The sequence below is a fragment of the Strongyloides ratti genome, assembly GCF_001040885.1.
Source record: "Strongyloides ratti genome assembly S_ratti_ED321, chromosome : 1".
Lineage (NCBI taxonomy): Eukaryota > Metazoa > Nematoda > Chromadorea > Rhabditida > Strongyloididae > Strongyloides > Strongyloides ratti.
In genome coordinates, this window is record NC_037307.1 from 1,786,594 (window position 1) to 1,806,563 (window position 19,970).

The 19,970-nt window shown below is 20.4% G+C and overlaps 6 protein-coding genes across 6 annotated transcripts; all 6 read left to right on the top strand.

The window, feature by feature from the left end:
* Positions 1 to 334: 334 nt before the first annotated feature.
* On the top strand, positions 335 to 2,198 carry SRAE_1000055800 (Putative homeodomain protein; the record flags this gene model as incomplete). The annotated part of the gene is made up of 2 exons (XM_024647406.1): positions 335 to 960; positions 1,274 to 2,198. 2 exons carry the CDS (start codon positions 335 to 337, stop codon positions 2,196 to 2,198), a joined length of 1,551 nt encoding a protein of 516 aa, XP_024501487.1.
* Positions 2,199 to 7,530: 5,332 nt separating this feature from the next.
* Positions 7,531 to 7,962, top strand: SRAE_1000055900 (PIG-P domain-containing protein; the record flags this gene model as incomplete). Its single annotated transcript, XM_024647407.1, has 1 exon — positions 7,531 to 7,962. One exon carries the CDS (start codon positions 7,531 to 7,533, stop codon positions 7,960 to 7,962), a length of 432 nt encoding a protein of 143 aa, XP_024501488.1.
* Positions 7,963 to 8,101: 139 nt separating this feature from the next.
* SRAE_1000056000 (Hypothetical protein) lies at positions 8,102 to 9,741 on the top strand (the record flags this gene model as incomplete). Its single annotated transcript, XM_024647409.1, has 3 exons — positions 8,102 to 9,134; positions 9,611 to 9,667; positions 9,713 to 9,741. 3 exons carry the CDS (start codon positions 8,102 to 8,104, stop codon positions 9,739 to 9,741), a joined length of 1,119 nt encoding a protein of 372 aa, XP_024501489.1.
* Positions 9,742 to 9,755: 14 nt separating this feature from the next.
* SRAE_1000056100 (Nitric oxide-associated protein 1) lies at positions 9,756 to 12,062 on the top strand (the record flags this gene model as incomplete). The annotated part of the gene is made up of 1 exon (XM_024647410.1): positions 9,756 to 12,062. One exon carries the CDS (start codon positions 9,756 to 9,758, stop codon positions 12,060 to 12,062), a length of 2,307 nt encoding a protein of 768 aa, XP_024501490.1.
* A 118-nt stretch (positions 12,063 to 12,180) lies between these two features.
* Positions 12,181 to 14,272, top strand: SRAE_1000056200 (ATP-binding cassette sub-family G member 2; the record flags this gene model as incomplete). Its single annotated transcript, XM_024647411.1, has 3 exons — positions 12,181 to 12,482; positions 12,547 to 13,831; positions 13,886 to 14,272. The coding sequence occupies 3 exons, from the start codon at positions 12,181 to 12,183 to the stop codon at positions 14,270 to 14,272; spliced, it is 1,974 nt and encodes a 657-aa protein (XP_024501491.1).
* Positions 14,273 to 16,105: 1,833 nt separating this feature from the next.
* Positions 16,106 to 16,502, top strand: SRAE_1000056300 (Hypothetical protein; the record flags this gene model as incomplete). The annotated part of the gene is made up of 2 exons (XM_024647412.1): positions 16,106 to 16,197; positions 16,253 to 16,502. The coding sequence occupies 2 exons, from the start codon at positions 16,106 to 16,108 to the stop codon at positions 16,500 to 16,502; spliced, it is 342 nt and encodes a 113-aa protein (XP_024501492.1).
* Between the last annotated feature and the right edge of the window lie 3,468 nt (positions 16,503 to 19,970).

A 19,970-nucleotide genomic window follows, 5' to 3' on the forward strand; every position in this document is an offset into this window, starting at 1 on the left:
ACTAATATTTTTCCATTTTTACAGACTCTTATATACAATTAATTATTTTTTATTAGTATAACTGTTAAAGGCTAATATATCTCTACAAATTATATATCTATTTATTGAGATATATTTATATTATTTTAAAATATATTTTTTTATAATTAATATTATCTATGATAATAATTAAAAAAAGAAAATTATAATAAGGAAGAAATATTTTAAAAAGAAAATATTAAATATAAATTTTTAAAAGAAAGTTTAAAAAAAAAAAAAAGAAATTTTTGGATCTTATTTATCGGTGTTATTTTTAAAAAATATCATCTTCTTGTATTAAGCATCAAAAATGAATATGGCTCAATATCTTATGTTGGAGCAACAGAAACTCCTTGGTAATAATAATGTTAATAGTTCAACAAATCCCACAACTATGAGTGATTTTCAAAAACAATTTGTTGCTATGCAGCAACAACTTGCTTCACAATATGTTGCGGCAATAACTGCCAATGGCCAAGGAAATTTTAATAATCTTTTGGGTATTGATACAGGAAAAGGATCCAAAGGACTTAGTTCAATATTTAATATTGAATCATTAAGTAATAATTCTAATAATAGTATGTTAAATCACCTTACAAGTATTGGAAATGATAAAAATAGTGATGATGGTAAAGGAGAATCAAGATCAAGATCACCAACAACTATTAGTGAAAGGAATAGTAATTCTATTGATATATCATCAAAAAATAATATTTCACCAACTTCTTCAGAAGTTATTGGTAATAAACTTACATCATCAATGCCATCAGGAGAAGACTTATCACCCGGTGGTTGTGATGATGATATGATGATGGATAAAATGTCACCAGATGAGAATGGAAAAAGAAAACAACGAAGATATAGGACTACATTCTCAGCTTATCAATTAGATGAATTGGAGAAAGTTTTTGCAAGAACACATTATCCTGATGTCTTTACAAGGTACGGTTTTTAATTTAGTTTTGTATTCTTTTTTAATTATACCTAAAATTTTGTATTCTTTACTTTTAATACAATGAATTGTCTATATAATATATAAATTATATTTAATATAATATTATATATATATACGTAGAGATAATTAAGGGATTAAAGGGTAATTTACCTGAAAATCTTTTTACTCCATTTGATAGATATTAAACTTAGTATAATATATATTATATTAATAATAATTATAATTTTATTTATATCTTTGATCCAATCTAAAATATATATTTAATAACTTTATTATTTTATTAATGTTTTTTTTTTATAGAGAAGAATTAGCACAACGAGTTATATTAACTGAAGCTCGAGTACAAGTATGGTTTCAAAATAGGAGAGCTAAATTTCGTAAACAGGAAAGAAGTAGTTCAATTCATCCTTATGCTTCAACAAATGGTCCAACACCTTTAAGTAATGGTACACGAGATTCAGCACAAGTTTTTCAACAAAATGCTATGGCAGCAGCAGCAGCAGCTGTATCAAATCCTTATGCAGTTCTTGCAGCAGCAGCTGCAGCTCAACAAAATGCCTCAACAGATCCAACATCAGCTATGATGGCTGCTGCAGCATTTACTGCACAACAACATGCTTTAGCTGAAAGTATGATGAATCCACTTTTAAGTAGTGGTATTGGATTACCAACATCAACATCAAATACCATGAATGGTGGTGGTTCTATGACAACCCCAAGAACACCATCAACATCTTCTATTCAACAAGGACCAGGTACAACAACATCTTCACCATTATTAGGTTTATCACCTAAAGGTAATAATCCTCAAGAAGGAAATGATAGTAATATAACAAATTCAACATCAAATATTAATAGTAATAACAATAAATCAACAACATCCGGTACAGAATTAACTAATAATCTTTTTTTCAATCCATTAGCAGTCATGCAACAACAACAATTGGCAAATTTATTCCAAATGCAATATGGTGGACTTTGGGGTACAGGAACAGGTGGTAATCCATTATCATTATCAGGATTAACAACAACATCAACAACCTCAGCAACAACAACCTCCTCAACAGGATCAGTATCACCAAAAGCTGAGGAAAGGACAACTACCAGTTCACCAGAAGAAATGAATACTAATAATAATGATAATACAGTTAATAAAAAGGAGATTGATGAAAAGAATAGTGGTACAACATCACCAGTTGATGAGAAGGCAAATAATGAAGAATAGATAATTTTATGTAATAAAAAATTATGATGTAAAAAGAAAAAAACAAAAAATTAATTAATTAAATAATATATATTTTAATGGGTTAAGAACTCTTAACAATATGGGAAGAAGAAATATAATATGAAAGTCATTATTTTTTATTCAAAATTTCCAACAACAAAAAAAAAAGTATATAATTATTTTTACATTTTTTTTTTCAATAATTTTCCCAATTCTTAGGACAAGAGTAATGTCAAAAATTTTTCTAACAATACCAACAAAATATATGTACTTAAATATATATTTTATTACTAGAATATATATTTTATCTCTCCTATACTGTGATAAGGAAAAAAAAATCTTGTATAACAAATTTCATTTCTACATCTTATATACATAAATTGATCTTACAAAATCTCAAGAGAGATCTATTACACACAAACCCTTTTAATTATAATTTTGGTCTCCATATATAATATAAATATATATATATATATATAATTTTTTTTTTCTTATTATTAACAAAAGATAAACTGATACAAATAAGAAGAAGAAAAGAAGAAAAAAGTTTAATTTCTTGATATGATATATTATTGTTTTTTTAATTTCTTTTCTTATTATTAATTTTAAAATATAAAAAGGTATATAAAATTATAAATATATTTTTTTTTATTTTTTTTATTTAAATTTATTATGATATGATGATTAAATAAGATATATATATATATATTATTGATTATGATAAACTAATCTTCTAGAAAAAATATGTTAAAGAAATTATTAAATATTGTTTTTTAGACAAATGAATTTTATTTTTTAAAATTAATATAAAAAATATATATTTATATAAATATATTTAATTTAAAAATATCATTAATTTAAACTTTAATAATTTTTTTTCTATCTTATGGTTAATTCTTTTTCAATGATGGCAACAGTAACGTTAATAGAAAAAAAAAGAAGAATATGAAAATTAATAGAAGATATGTTATTTATAGATAGTATTAATGTTTAATTTATTATTTATAATAAGAGAATGATATTTGAAGATAATAAAAATGATTATTTTTGTTCTCAGGAGTAAGATTAGATGGTACTTTAAGTGGTTGGAAAGTTTAATTTTTTTTTTTAATTATATGAAGGAAATAATTATTTATTTTTTACTTTTGTTTTAATTATTAATATTTTGTTTGTGTTTAATTATTCATGAAAATTGATCATATCAATGGATAAGAAAATAATTTAAATTTAATAATAATTTTATAACAATAATAGTTATTTGTATTTAAAATATATATATAAAAAAAAATTATAATATTTTATTTTAAATTTAAAGTATATATTTATTCTTTTTATTAAAAGAATTTAATAATTATAAAAATATATGAAATATTAAAATTATTTAGATAAATAAAAAGGATTGGAGGCATTCTTCTTTTTTTTTCTTCTTTTTTTTTAAGTATACATAAAAGTTTAATATTTTTATCTGTTATCTAAAAATATTTAAAATATTTTGGTAAATATATGGAAAGATATATTTGCATATAAAGTTGATTAATAAGAGTAGTAGGAAAGTGATAATGAATATAATATGTATCTATTAAAAATTTTTATTTGATATAAGGATAATTAAATTATAAAGTTTTGTGTCATAAAAAGTTATTTTATTATAAAGCATATAATCTTTCATTAATTATTATAATTATTATCAATTTTAAATGTTGAGAAGTTATAAATGTCTATGTCTATTTATGTGTGTGCTCTCTTTTAGGGTTGGTTTAATTTTATAATATTCTTTATAATTTTGTATTTGATTAAATATTAAAATATAAACTCAGATGGGGGTAAAAAAGACTGAAGTTTTTAATTTCCATGAAAAAAGAAAAAAAGTAACAATAATGATGTTTGTTCTTTTGATTATAAGTCACTTAAAGTATATCTCTAATTAGGGATCTTTTTATAAAAGTTATTTTTTTATATAAAATATATTTTTCATTATAAATTATTATTTATTTCATATTTTTTGTTCTTTGCAAATTATGAAAATATAAATTTATTTAATTTCACTTTTTCATCAACTTAAAAATAACAAAGTAGATTAATGTGAAAATTATTATAAAAATTTTAATAAAAAAACTGATTAATTCATGTGTATTTGTTATTTTTCAAAAAAAAAAAATAAAAAAAATACCAAGATAAATAACATATATACAAGAAAATGGTTTATCATTGGTTTGGTAGAGAAAAATTAAAATATTGTAGTATGAATAGTTTTAAAAAACAAATTGATGTAATTGATTATTAATAGTAGCAAAAAATATTTTTATTTTTAATCATCATGCTTTCTATCACTTATTATGTATCATTTTATTAAAAAAAAGTGATGGCAAAAATATTCGAGAAAATTAAATAACATTCTTAATGAATAATTTGATGAATTATAATAAAGTCTTAAATCTCTAATAAATAAATAATCTACCTTTTACGCACATTGTCTTATCTTTTAAATCAAATCTTTAATTATTAAATATGTATGTATTTTGATGACACCTGTGTAATTACATTGAAATAAATAAGCGGATTAGTTATTTATAAGTTTTGTATATGAAAAAGTATTATAATTTATTTTGACTTTTTCTTTTCTTTTACCATATGAATATTTAGAAGAAGTAAGATAGATCACATTGTTATAGTTAATTATTTCAGATTAAATGGAAGTAATTATATAATTTATCTTAGTATTATTTGATTTAAATTCTCTTTAATTTGTTTTTATAAAATATGAATACAAAAAAGAAATTTTTAAAAATAACCAAAAAAAAAAAATAAAAATAAACTAGGGAAAAAGTATAAATATATGTCGTTAAGTTTAATTTGTCATTTACAAGGTTATTTAAATTTAATAATTTAATTGTTAATAAAAAAAAAATTATAATAATATCTTCTGTTATGTCCTTTTATATCTATTTTTTTTTATATTTTATTTAAATTATTTTTTACCATTTACTTTTTTTGTTTGTTTGATTGTATATTTATATATATATATATATATATATATATATATATATATTTACATTTATTTCTCTATCCATATATGAAGATCAGAAATATTTAACAACCATTTAAATATAAAAAATTTTACCTTTTATAATTGATAATAATAAAAATTAAAAAAAAAAAAATTGAAAAGAAGTTTAATTAACCATTTAAATGTATTAAATGAAGTAAGAAAATTTAGATGTATGTTATTGGCATTAATATAATATAACTTTTCAATTGAGGTAAAACAATTTAAACCATATTTTTTTTTTATTTTCTTTATTATAACTCATCAATTATCTCTTTATTTAATAGATATATTAACTCTTTAACACAAGGCCACCCTAACAATATAATAAGCTGTTTTATATTTTATAAACTAACTCTTTACAACAGATTAATTTTTATGATACAGTGGATTAAGTAATGACAAGTTTATATGATTGTCATAAAGGTAAATATTAAATACAGTAACTTTTATTCATATATAATATAATATAATATTTATAAATTATATGATTTCTCATTTTTCAACCAATTAAAGGATGGGGTTAAATGTTATTATGTTTTTAGTAAAGAATAATCATACAAATATAATAATAAATATAATATTAATAATAAAAAAGATATCATGTATAAATGGTATAAATAAGAGAGATCAAAACAATTTTAAATATACCAATTTAAAAATTAAAAATTTATCAAAACATTAAGACTTTTTAATTTCCTATGTAATCATATTTAATATTTTAATGGATATCTTTTTCCTTATTTATTATAAGCTACTTATAAATTTGGGCAAAAAGGCAGTTGTTACATACATTAACTATTACTATTATAATATGAAGAAAAATATTGAATGTATGAAGGCTGTTATATATATATAGATATATATATATTGTAATAGATATATAAATTTACAAAACAATTATTATGTATAATATAAATATATTATGAGGATAAAGTAGAGTTAAATATAAAGTCAAAGATGTTTTAGTTAAGGGAAAAAGATTTATTGTTTCAATTTTTAATATTAATTTTCATGTGAATAATTATAATAATAAATGGTTCAATATTTTGGGGACATACACGACAGGCACCTACTATCATTATTAATTAAAAATTTATTTTAATTCATGATTGATATATTTATTAATTTTAAATATTTAAGTTGATTGAGATATGATTTAATTTCTTAAAATCAGGGTATCAATTTTTTTTTTTATTTATTTATAATTATTTTAATATTAAAATCATATTATCAAATACAATTAATAAAAAAAAACATTTAAAAACATCATTAAAAATACAAAATTGTTAAAAACATTTTTTTATTTATTAAAATTTAAAATTATATTTAGCAAATCACTAAACACCTATTCTTCATCATCATAATAATAATATAATCATCCCAATAAAAAATATTATTAACGATAATATAAAATAATTATATTTCATGTAATTTTTACAAAAAAAAAACTTCTTATATCATTGGAAAAAAATTTCAAACAAAACGGAGACACTTAATTTTTGCAGAAATAAAATTAAAAAAAAATAATTATTTTTAATTTAAAGAAGAAGTCTTTTAAAAGATAAATAAAGATATTTTTATTAAATAATTTAATTCTCATAATGTTATTTAAAAAAAAATTTATTTATACTTATAAAAATTAATTTAAATTATTATGTGTGAAGAGAATTAAAGTAATGGTGGCAAAGTATGCCATTTTTGTTATTAACAATCTTTAACATGCCTTTAAGTGATATATTAATGTGTTAATTAAGTAATACTAAAGTTAATATATGTTATGTTATAGATGTTTATGATAAAATAAGATATTTATTATAAAAATTTATTTTTGTTAATTTGTCATAATATTTATTATCATGAGAAGATGTAAGGATTTCGAAAAGGAAGATTAATTAATAAAGATAATTACGATTATTGAAAGGATGCTTATATATTATATTAAATAAGGGGATGATGATAACATGATAAATATATTTGTTGATGGTTATGGTCTATACGTAATAAAAGGTTTTTGATTATTGATAAATTATACTTTAAAAGGGACTAAAAAAAACTTTTTTTTTAACTAATTTTGAAATTTTTTTTTAAATATTATGGTTTAAAATTTAAACTATAAAAAAAAGTTATATACATATATATTTTTCTTTATTATATTATTATTTTACCATAAATGAAATATTTATCATGTAATAAGATAAAAAAAATATAACACTTATACAAACAAGATTCTAATATAGTTAATTTTTTGATTTTCAAGAATAATCTTTAAAATAAATAGATTCAATGGTATTCCAATGTTTACAAATATGTATTCCATACAAGAGTACTTTTAAATTAGCTTCAATGACGGATACCTCACTACAAGATTTATCATTTAAAGAAATAAATTCTATTCATTTAAAAGAATTTGAAGAAACTCCACTACCTGATGCTCATCGTGCAATATATGGATTTGCTTTCTATATTTTAAATTGGGTAGGATTTTTAATATATCTCTTCTGGGTACTTACACCATATAGTTATTTGGAGTATTTAAATTTAACATTTTTTCCATCAAAGTACTATGGTTTATGTCTTCCACTATTAATACCATTTGGAATTACATTATATTTAAGTGGAGTATTTCTTTATAATTTTATAAAATTTCAAGACATAGATGATAAAGAAGTTTATCTTGAAGATGACTTTTCTGGAATGAATTGGGGTAATTTTTAAATGATTTTTAAGGCCACTCTATTATATCCTTTGATCATTAAATATTTATATTATAAAAATTTAAATATTATTTTAAATTCTGTTTTATATTAAAATATATTAATTTTTATCATTTTTATTTTATTTTATTTCATTAATTATGGGACGTCGTGAAGGTATATATTATTATCATGAAGTTTTACCACCATTAAGAGAAAAAGTTTCTGATTGGTTAAATACACCTTTATTAAGAATTAGTTTTCTGATTCATGCAGGTTTAATTCTTATTATCCTTCGTCTTATTGTAGATTTTTTTTTACATACTCGATTTGTAAAAGTCTATTTCCGAAATAAGTCATTAAAGGTATTATTTTATCAATTAAAAAATCGATTACAGGGAAAGGCTTCCCTTAAGTTAGAAGAAATTACAGATATTGAATTAAAAGAAAGATTAGAAATATTGTTAGAATGTCGTGAACAAAATTTAACTTTTCATTTTACATCTAAAAAGAAGACTGAAGGTTTAAGGCAAGTTGTAGATTTTATTCAAAAGTTCAAACAAAATGAGTTGCTGGAGATTGTAAAGAAAAAAAAGAAAAATCAACTTAAAAATGAAAACAAAGATACAGTGGTTAAAAAAAATAAGAAAAAAGTGAAGAGTCAGAATAATGATGATGAGGAGGCAAATAGTTCTGAGGAGTCAACAAGAAAATCAAAAGAAGAAAGGAGGATAAATTCAAAAAAACGTAAAGGTAAAAATAATAGAAGATCTAAACAAGATGACACTGATAATAAAAGTGAAAATAAAAATGAAAGTGATAGTGAAAATAAATCAGATGGAAAAAATAAAAAAGTTAGTAGAAAAAGTATTAACGAAGATGATAAAACCTCAGAAGGTAACAAGAAAACAGATTCAAATATTAATACAAGTTTAACTATTGATGTAACACAAGAATTGGACACTAACCAAATAAAGAATATTTATTCATTAAAAGATTTAGTAACCTGTAAAAGTGAAGACGATTTCTTTGATAATAAAGTTATAAAAGAAAATAAGAACATTGTTCTTGACCTTATAAATAAAAGTGTTAGAAAAAGAGCATCAGTAATTGATATAAAAAAAAATAAATTAAAAAATAATGAAATTGAAAATGATAAACCATTTTTAATTGTGGATTCTACCCAAGATGCAAGTAAAGTAAATCAACAAAATTTTACAAAAACGCCACCTAAAAAACAATCAGATTTCTGGATTATTCAAAATATGGACGATATAAATGATGAAATTTCAAAATAATTTTGTAAAACTAGTATGTTTTTAATAACATAAAAATTATATATTATAAAAAAAGTGATTAAATTTTACATTATTTGATGTCTTATTTTGGTGCCATTTTTTAAATTATTTTATAACTTAAACATTTTTATTAAAATTCCTTTAATTATTAACCTTAAAGAAGGTTGTTAAGTTAATAAAAATAAGATTTTTAATCATACACAAGAAATTAGAAAACTTTAACTCACCTGATAATTTAACAGCATTTACAAATGTAGCCTCACTTTATCTTATAACGACTTTATATGAAACATTTGATAAAAGTATATTACCAGAAAAATTAATTTTGAATTTTTTTTTAAATATTAAGTTGATTCAATAAAATATTTAAAGTACGGGTTCTTAAACTTAATACAAATCTAGCAGAATTAAAGAATATTATTATAAAAGGTAAAACAAATAAAAGTACATTTTAATTCATAAAATATTTTCTAGAATTTTATTATTATTTATTGTTTTATTAAAAAAAGTATAAAATATGATAAGAAAAGTAATAAATGTTGTTCCAGTAAGATGGATAACAATTAAATCTTGTTTGAGAAATAATAAAGAAAATATCAAAGAAACTATTGCTAAAAGATATAAAAAGATGCTTGAAGATGAAAAATTAAATGACAAGAAATTAAGTCAAAAAAAAGTATTATCTTTTGATAGTTTAGCTGTTGAAAATTTTTTAAAAAATCAGGATAAGGATTTATTTGATAGAATCTCTAGACATAATATGGCAACAACATCAAATGAAGAAAATGATGATGTCAATTGTTCAAAAGATCCATCATTTCCTATGAGAAACACAACTAATATTGACTTTGTTCAGGAAAATAATGAGTCTGACAATGTTTTCATTAATCCAGAAATGGAAAAAGGTTATCATGTAACTACTGGTGATTTATATCAAGATTATCAGGAAGGATGTGTTGGAGATTTAGAGGCTGATGAATTGACTATTCCTGAAGTAACATTACATGGTCCTGAAGATGCTGTTGAAAGAATAGAATTTCAACTTCCAGGACAAGCAGCTAATTTAAGTAGTAAAAAAACTTCTTTAAAAACTCCAGAAACAAATGAAGTTGAAGCTTTAAATGAGGAAAAAAATATTGAAGCTGATATTGAACCATCAAAAAAAACTTGTGTTGGTTGTGGAGCAAATTTTCAATGTAATAATACATCTTTACCTGGATTTGTACCATTTAACAAATTTTTGGAAATTGAAAAAAAAACATTCAATAGAAAAAATTCTAATGAAAGCTATAGTAATGTATTGTGTAGGCGTTGCCATTTACTTAAAGAGCACAATTTTTTGCTTAATGTTGCTGTATCTCCATTAGATTATGAGGAAATGATGGGACATTTAAAATTAAAAGAGGCATTAATACTTTTAGTTGTTGATGTTACTGACTTACCATATTCTATTTATGAAAAACTACCTGATATTATTGGACATGGAAAACCAATAATTGTTATTGGAAATAAGGTTGATTTACTACCACCAGATGCTAAAGAAGGTTATTTGAAAAATTTTAGAAATGTTGTATTTAATACTTTAAAAGATATTGGTTTTAATGAAAAATTTAATATTCTTCATATTGCATTGGTGTCAGCTAAAACTGGATATGGAATTGAAGAATTAATTACACAAATTTATATGAAATGGACAAATTTAAAAGATAATATTAGAAGTGATATATATTTAGTTGGTAATACTAATGCTGGAAAGTCATCTATTTTTAATGTCTTTCTTCAAAGTGATTTGTGTAAAGTTAGAGCTATAGATTTAATTGAAAGAGCATGTGCTTCACCATGGCCTGGAACTACAATGTCATTATTAAAATTTCCTGTAATGAATATATCATCACAAAAAATGGAAATTCGTAGAAGAAGACTTCTTAGAGTTCAAGCATGGTTAAATAGGGAGGAAAGAAGTAAGTTGATGTTACTACGAAAAAGTAAAGATAATAGATATGCAACATTAATGGGATATGTGGAAAATTCTTTTAAACATATTGATGATAAACATCAACCAACATCTGAATCCAATATATCAGCTGCTTTTGGATTTGAAAGTAGTTTACAATCAGATGATATAGAAGAAAAAAAAATAAGAGTTTTTAATCCTAATGATCCAACTTTTGCTAAAGGAACTTGGTGTTATGATACTCCTGGTGTTGTCAATGAGTCTCAATTAATGAATATTTTTACTCTTAATGAATTAATAAAAATATTTCCAAGATCAATTTTATCTCCTAGAACATTTATTTTGAATGGGGGGCAAAGTTTATTGATAGGAGGTATTAGTGAAATTTCAAATAAAGAAGATACTATTTTTGTAACAGTATTTTGTTCTGAAAAACTTCCAATAAATACTATGAATAGTGATGAAGTGGATGAATTTTTAAAACAATATTTAGGAAAATCTAATTTAGTTGTTCCATGTGGAAATGAAAAAAGAATGGCACTTTATCCAAAATTAGAAGGAACTACATTTGAGATATATGGAAAAGGTAATGATAAAGGTTCTTGTGATATTACTATATCAAGTATTGGTTGGTTAATGATAACAAGTAAGAAAGATCAAAAAAATATAATTACCGTTAAAACTCCATCTGGTAAAGGAATATTTTTAAGAGATAAACCAATGCTTCCATATAGTATATCTTATCGAGGAAGCCGTATAGGTGGTACTCAAGAATATAAAGTAAAACCTTTAAATATTTCTGTGCTTAAAAAACCAATAAAACGTAATGGTAAGAAATCTTTCAAAAAACAATCAAAAAGAAAATATTAATAAATTTTTTATATGTATATTATATGTAAATTATTATGTAAATAACTATGTATATATTAATATAAATTGATATGATAAAATACTTATTCATTATTTAATTTTTTTTTATTATAAAAAAATGTCTACTAACATAACAAGTCAAACAGTATTAGATAATGAAGATACATCAAAAATTTCAGAAACATTAAATAATAAAATTAATATAGAAGGTACTCAATCTAATGTTTCATTAACACAAACATCTGAAAAAGATTTAGAAAATGAAGTATTAACTAATAGTATGACACCATTTTTTAATCAAGAAGAACCAGTAACATTAACATGGAATAATCTTGATGTATCAGCTGGATCAAGACAACTTCTTAAAAATGTAAATGGTTTAGCATTACCTGGTGAGACAATTGCTTTAATGGGTGCAAGGTAAATTTTAAAATAAAAAATATATTTATATGTATAATAAAATATTAAAATTTTACACATTTAGTGGAGCTGGTAAGACTACATTATTGAATACATTACTTGGAAGAAATTTAAAAGGTTTAACAATAAGTGGTAATATTCTAGTTAATGGTAATGATATTGGTCGTGGTATTACAAATATATCTTCATATGTTCAACAGGAAGATTTATTTATGGGAAGATTAACTGTTTATGAACATCTTTTGATTCAAGCTTACATTAGATTACCATCAAAATTAAATTATATTGAAAAGAAAAAATGTGTTGAACATGTAATTAAAGAATTAGATCTTGAAAGTTGTAGAAACTCAAAAATTGGTTTTTCTGGTTTTAAAAAAGGTATTTCTGGTGGGCAGGCAAAAAGACTTGCTTTTGCCACTGAAATTTTAACTAATCCATCAATATTATTTTGTGATGAACCAACAACAGGATTAGATTCACATATGGCATCACAAGTTATTAAAACACTTAATAAATTATCTGTAACTACTAAAAAAACAATCATATGTACAATTCATCAACCATCATCAGAAGTTTTTGAATCTTTTAATAGAGTAATATTTTTAGCTCTTGGAAAAGTAGCTTTTCAAGGACCACCATCATGTGCTATAGGTTTTTTTTCATATATTGGTTATCCATTTCCTTCTCATTGTAATCCAGCTGACCTTTTTATAATGTATTTAGCTTTAGAACCTGGTAATGAAGATGAAAGTATGATTAGAGTTAAAAAAATATGTAATAAATATCAAGAATCAAAACATTGTCAAATAGTTAATGATAGAATAGAATATCATAAAAAATATCCACATTTAACTGTTGATATGCCAAGACCACCAGGATTATTTATAATAATTGTAACAATGATAATAAGATTATTTTTAGATCATTTAAGAAATCCAAGTTTTATAAAAATAAAAACTCTTCAAAAAACTTGTATAGGACTTTTTTTGGCATTTCTTTATTTTAGAACAGAAATGAATCAAGATGGTATAGCTAATTTTAAGGGACTTTTTTATTTTATGATATCAGAAACAACTTATTCAACAGCCTTAACTGTACAAACAATTATACCAAAAGATTTTTATTTAGTTGTTAGAGAACATCATGATGGAATATATCCTGTTTTGGCTTATTATATAGCAAGAATATTGGCTTTTTTACCATTTGCTTCATTTGATAGTATAGTTATGTGTATATTAGCTTATTTTATTGCTGGTTTATCACCAACTGCATCATCTTTTTTTATGTGCCTTTTTGTGATAGGCCTTACATCATGGTGTACATTTGCTTATGCCATTATGATTAGTAGTGTAAGTTTTTGTTTTATAAATTTTTTTTTAACTAATTGACATAATTAATTTTAGTTATTAATAAATTATCCTTTGATTGTATCAACATCAGCACCAATATTAGCTGCATTAGCAATATCAGGAGGTCTTTTTATGAATATATCAACATTTCCTAGTTCATTAAATTGGTTACATCATTTTAGTTGGTTTAAATATTCTTTTGAACTTCTTTTGATAAATGAATTTAATGGTAAACAAGATATAAATTGTGGTATAATAAATAATGGAAGTTATGAAATAAAAGAAGGTAGTTGCCTTAAAACAGGTGAAGATGTTTTAAAATCATTGTCATTTTCATTAGATAATTATTCATTTAATATTTATATATTAATTATTCATACATTAACAACACTATTATTAGGATATCTTTTCCTTGTATATCGTGTCTTGAAAGCAAGATAATACATTTTATTTTGAAAGTAACATTATGTTTATGAGTATGGTAATAAAAAAAAAAAATTATCATCAAATAGAATATAAAAAGTGTAAATATATTAATAACACAATTATTATTCTTCTTATGATAAAGAGGTGATATATATTTTTTTAATAACGTAGCATTTCTTTCGTCTAAAATAAAAAAAATATTCATTATTCATTTTTCTTTTGTCTTTTTTTTTATCCTATTTTGCTTAATATAATGTTGATAATGTGAAATTTATTATTTTATAAAAATAATAAAATAAAAATTTTAAATTATAAAATTATTGTCTGCAAAAATTTTTTTATTCCCTTTTTATAAATTTGATTAAAAACATTTTCCAGTAACTTAATAATAAGATCATAAGTATAAAAGTATATATTTTAATTTTAATAAATTAAAAGAACAAAAAACAGGGAACTTTAATGGTGACATATTTTTCTAGCATAAGTAAAAAAAAAATTTAATTATTAACAAAGAAGTGGTCGTTTTTTGATAAAAATAAAAATTTCTTTGTTTAGAGTGGGATGATAAAATTTAAAAAGACATAAAAAATGAGGTAATTTTTTTTAATTAAATTGTACTCTTTTTTTATAATTAAATTTTATAAGATTTAAAAAAAATCATTAAAGCTAATTTATCACTGTGGGAATTTTATTTGAAAAAAAAAATATATTTATATTTATACATGATAATTTAAACATTTGCTACATTAATATTATAAAAATCTTTTTTTAATTTAAATTAAAATTTATCTAATTTAAATTAAACTGAAAAATAAATTCATTATCACGTGTAAATCTAATATTTATAGCAAAGATAACTGTATTTCATTATCAAATAAATTATTTATAATTACCTTATTTGACATTATTAAATAGATATTTTAAAATTGTAGCTATTTTATGTTCATTTTAATGAAATTTTTTTAAAGTATTATTACTTTTTAGCAACTAAACAATAATGAATATATTTAAAGGCATTTAAAATGACGCTATTTTTTTTATGAAATACTATAAGTTTTATACATGTTATTAAATAACGTCATAGTAATTGATAGCAATAAAATATTAAGTAATTCCTATTGTGTGATTAAGATCTTATTTTCATTGAATCAGTTGGTAAATAATTTCATTTATATTATAGCATCTTATTTCATAATATATATTAGAAATAAATTCAAATTAATATATTTATTTATAAATTTATTTCATTTTAAATAATTTATACTTTACCAGTTTCAATAATAATAAAATTTTAAATATTTAAAATATAAAATAAATATTTTTAAAAATAAATAAAAAAATTTTTTTTGATCAAAATTTTTTAGTTTAAAAAATTAATATTAAAAGTATTATATATAGTTTAATTATAATTTTTTTTAAAAGATTTATTTATAAAATAAAATATTATTAGGAAATTACTGTCATTTATAAATTTATTTTTTTTTTTTGCCTTTATAAGGATAAAATTTTAAAAGTCTATATATGTAAATATGTGTATATAAATTGTATTCATTCTAGTGTATTTTATTTTGAAAATAGGTGGGATTATTATTAAGGAATAGAGATTATAAAATACATATTTAATATTTTTACTTTATTTGGTTAATAATATATAGATATCTCTTCTTTTACGCATATTATCACCGCCTTTTATTACTTTAAAAGTTTTAAAAAGTCTATTTATATATAAACAAAATATATATTATTTTTATTTCTATATTACTTGATAATATAGTTAAATTTTCTGGAAATATTTTAAAAAATTTTATTTTTTATTGTTTTTATTTTAGAATGAAGTGTAATGTATTTATGATTGGTATTTCTTTTGCCAGTTTCATTTTTATGGCATATGGTTATTTAGATTTATCACCACTTAAAAATATTCAAGATAATGAAAAAATGTATGTTTACTTTTAAATAGTTTAATAAAATTATATTATTAATTTTTTTTTATAGATATGGTAAAAAATTATTGTCTGATTTTTTAAAACATGATTCTTTATTTGATGATAATCAATACATACCATATTCACATTATTCATTAAAATACAACAATAAAGAAGATAATGAAGATCTTAAAAGAACTGAAAAAAGTTTTCATTATCGTAGATTAAATATTCCATTAATAACAAAACCTAAACAAACCAAATATACAAGAAGTAATTGTTTCTTGTCCCCAGTTCAATGTAGTTTTTTTCTCCCATAACAATGAATATACTCCTGATCGTTTATAAAAATAATAATATTTTATTTAAAATGACGTATATTAAAAGTTGAAAAAATAATTAAAATTTCAACTAAGAACAATATGACGAAGGGAAAGTTCTTATTTTATGTATTGTTTTGGAAAACATTCGGTAATTTAATTATTTCTGTTAATGAATTTTTTTTTTTACATTATACTTTAACAAGTTAATAAGGAAATACTTATAAAAAAATATATATATTAAAAATACCTTAAAACTTTTGGTTTATAAAACAAACATTTATTTAATTAAAAAATTTGAAGACCCACAATTAAAAAAAAAAAATTTGCTTACAGATTAATTGCCATATAATTATTATTAAATTAATGTTTGTTTGTTTTTTTTTCCATTTTTTTCTATGACTTTATTATTATAAAAAGAATAATAGTTTTGAATAAATATATTACTTATTTATTTAAGAATATTATAGATATAAATTTTGTATCTATTTTCTACAAATTATTATTATTATTAAAAAATATAATTTATTAAACAAAAATTACAAAGCATTTTTTATATTGTTGTTTTTTTTTTTTGCACAAAAATATAAAGCTATAATTTTTTTTTACAAAAATAAAGTATTATCTTCCATTAGTGTTCTTAGGTAGTCATCTAAATGCATATTATAGATACAATTTAAAATATTATTCATCGAAAAAAAATTATTAGAAATTTTAAAATGTATTTGTACAAATAAAAGTTTAAAATACAAAAAGACTTTTAACTCGTCACAACTTTTATTTTTTTTTATTTGAGTTATATGTTAACAGCAATAAATACCACTCATCTCTGATTAAGAGTATTTTAATGTGTTGATAAAATGTGTTGATTGGTGTGGCCTTATCCTCTTTTATTTTAACACCAATACTTTATGGCATTCTTTTTTTTGATATTTATGCAATAATATTATTACATTTGATTGATAAATTGTGAATACCTACAACTTTTTGCAAACATTTATATGTTAAATTTAAATGAAAGAAATCTTTAGACTTTCTTTTTTAATGGTATCAATACCATTATATAATTTATATTTCTTTGTCAGTTTCAATTAACATTTAAAACAAATGAATTTTTTTTAGAATACTATTTTACACTATCTCTTTTAATCATTTAAAGTACCATGAAGTAGTAAGTTTTTTTGTTTTATTTTAATTATTAATTTTTTTAGACTTATAGAATTTTTTTTAATGAAGACTCTGATATGTATAATTTAATTTTTTAATTCTAATTTAAAAATGTATTTTTTTTGTATATATGTATATATTTTTACACATGAAACCACAATTACAATTTTGGGATTCATATTAAATTTTTTTTATTGTAAAATAAAGATTTACATACACAATTTCTTCTTTATATGCTTAATTTTATTACAGAGAACTTGTTTTTTAGTTAATATTTTTATACAGATTTCACAAAGAGTTATTTAAATCTAATAAGTTTTGTAAACAAAATTTAAATAAATCATTTTTTTTCTTGATATGTTTTTTTATTTTTTAGGTGTTTATATACATATATAAAATTGTGGTAAGTTTAAAAATAATTTATTATTCATATTTCTGATACTGGGTTACACTATGGTTTCAAGTTATTTTTTCTTAAAGTATAGTTAAAAGGAAACTTTACTATTTTAATGATGTCATTAAAAAACTAAGTGAATAGGATATATTAATAAACTATTTATTGTTATTGTGATGAATTGAATAATTTATTTGAATTTGAGTAATGAACTATTATATGAATATTTTAAATATTTAACCTTTTTTTAATGGAGATTTGAAAATTTTAAAGTAATAAATATTATGAAACTCAATTGTAGATAGATGATATATGATATTATGAATAGTATAAAAAAATTTGTCACTAATATGCTTAAAATAGTTGACTATAAAAATTTTAATTAATGTTATATTCAAATATTTTCATTTGCTGAAAAACCATTATAATTTGAAGAATTGTGTACATATTTCTTACTACTATATGAAAGTTTTTTGAACTAGAGAAGAAGTATGTATGGGAAAAAATATAATATTTTTTTTAAACAAACATATTGATAAAAAAAATTAAATATAACATCAAATAATACAATGAAAGAAATATATAAAAAATTTTCATTTTAAAAGTTTTAAATGTAACTATTATTTTTTTGTAAAAATTATATTTTGACGCAAAATAACAATTTAAAAAGAAGATCAATAATTCTCTTTAGTTAAACAAAAGAAAAATAATCAACTAACATTAATACTTTTATTTATTAATAATAAATAACTATTATTTTCTTTTATTCTTGATTAATTTATTAGTTAATGAAATTGATATTTTTCGTGTTTTTTTATTGAATCAAAAAAAACAATGGAAAATGCATTACTTCTAAAAAAAAGTACTATCAATATATAATTGTATTTTTTTAAAAAAATTTATTTACCATCTTTTTACATTAACAAATTCTCTATTTTAATGATTTTTTTTAAATACATATTTGTTGTTTATTATCATTAAATAAAATTTTGTACTAATGATATTGAAGAAAACACATTATACTCAATGATAACTTATTTTATTGACTTTGTATCTATTAAAAACACGTCATGATTTAAAAAAACTAAATTAAATTGAAAATTGTAATAGATAAATTTCTTTTTAAAAAACATGTAAAAAACAATTTTTCTCCGATATAAAAAATCAGATATGTTTTTATTTAATATATTTAATAAAAATATTAATTTTAAATGTACTTTAATTATATAAAATTAAAACATCAGTATTATTAAAAAATATTTCATAAAAAAAATATATATATATATATTTGTCATAATATAAAATGATGCTATTTTTTTAAAACATTTATAATTTATCAATTGACAATTTACTTAATTTTTTTTGCCATAAATAAATAAGCTTCATTTGAAAATTAAAAAGGTTAAATAATTAGTAATTATATAAATAAAAATTTATAATTATTGACTATGTTTTTTTATTAAAAAATGATAATACAAAATATTTAGATTTTATATATATTGATGGAATTATTTTTTTTTAATAAATTATAAGTGTTCATGAATGATATTTAATGGATTTTATCCAATATATTTATAAGTTTTATAAAAAGAATTTTTTTGTCAATATTTATTAATAAAATTGAATTTACCCCCAATTATTTTACATTAGAAAGATTTTTTTTTTATTGCAAAAAAAAAATAATATTAATTAATTAATTATTTACATATAAAATTTAAATAATAAATAAAAGTAAGTAATGATACTACAACAAATGTGTATGATAAAACCTATTGTAAATTTTTTACTTCTCGGCATTTGGAGAGATATGACTCTAGTAAATTGTGTATTTATAGTATATATATATATATATTTTTCACCTTTAAAAGTATTAGTATATTAATATTATTGTCTTTCAAAAATACATT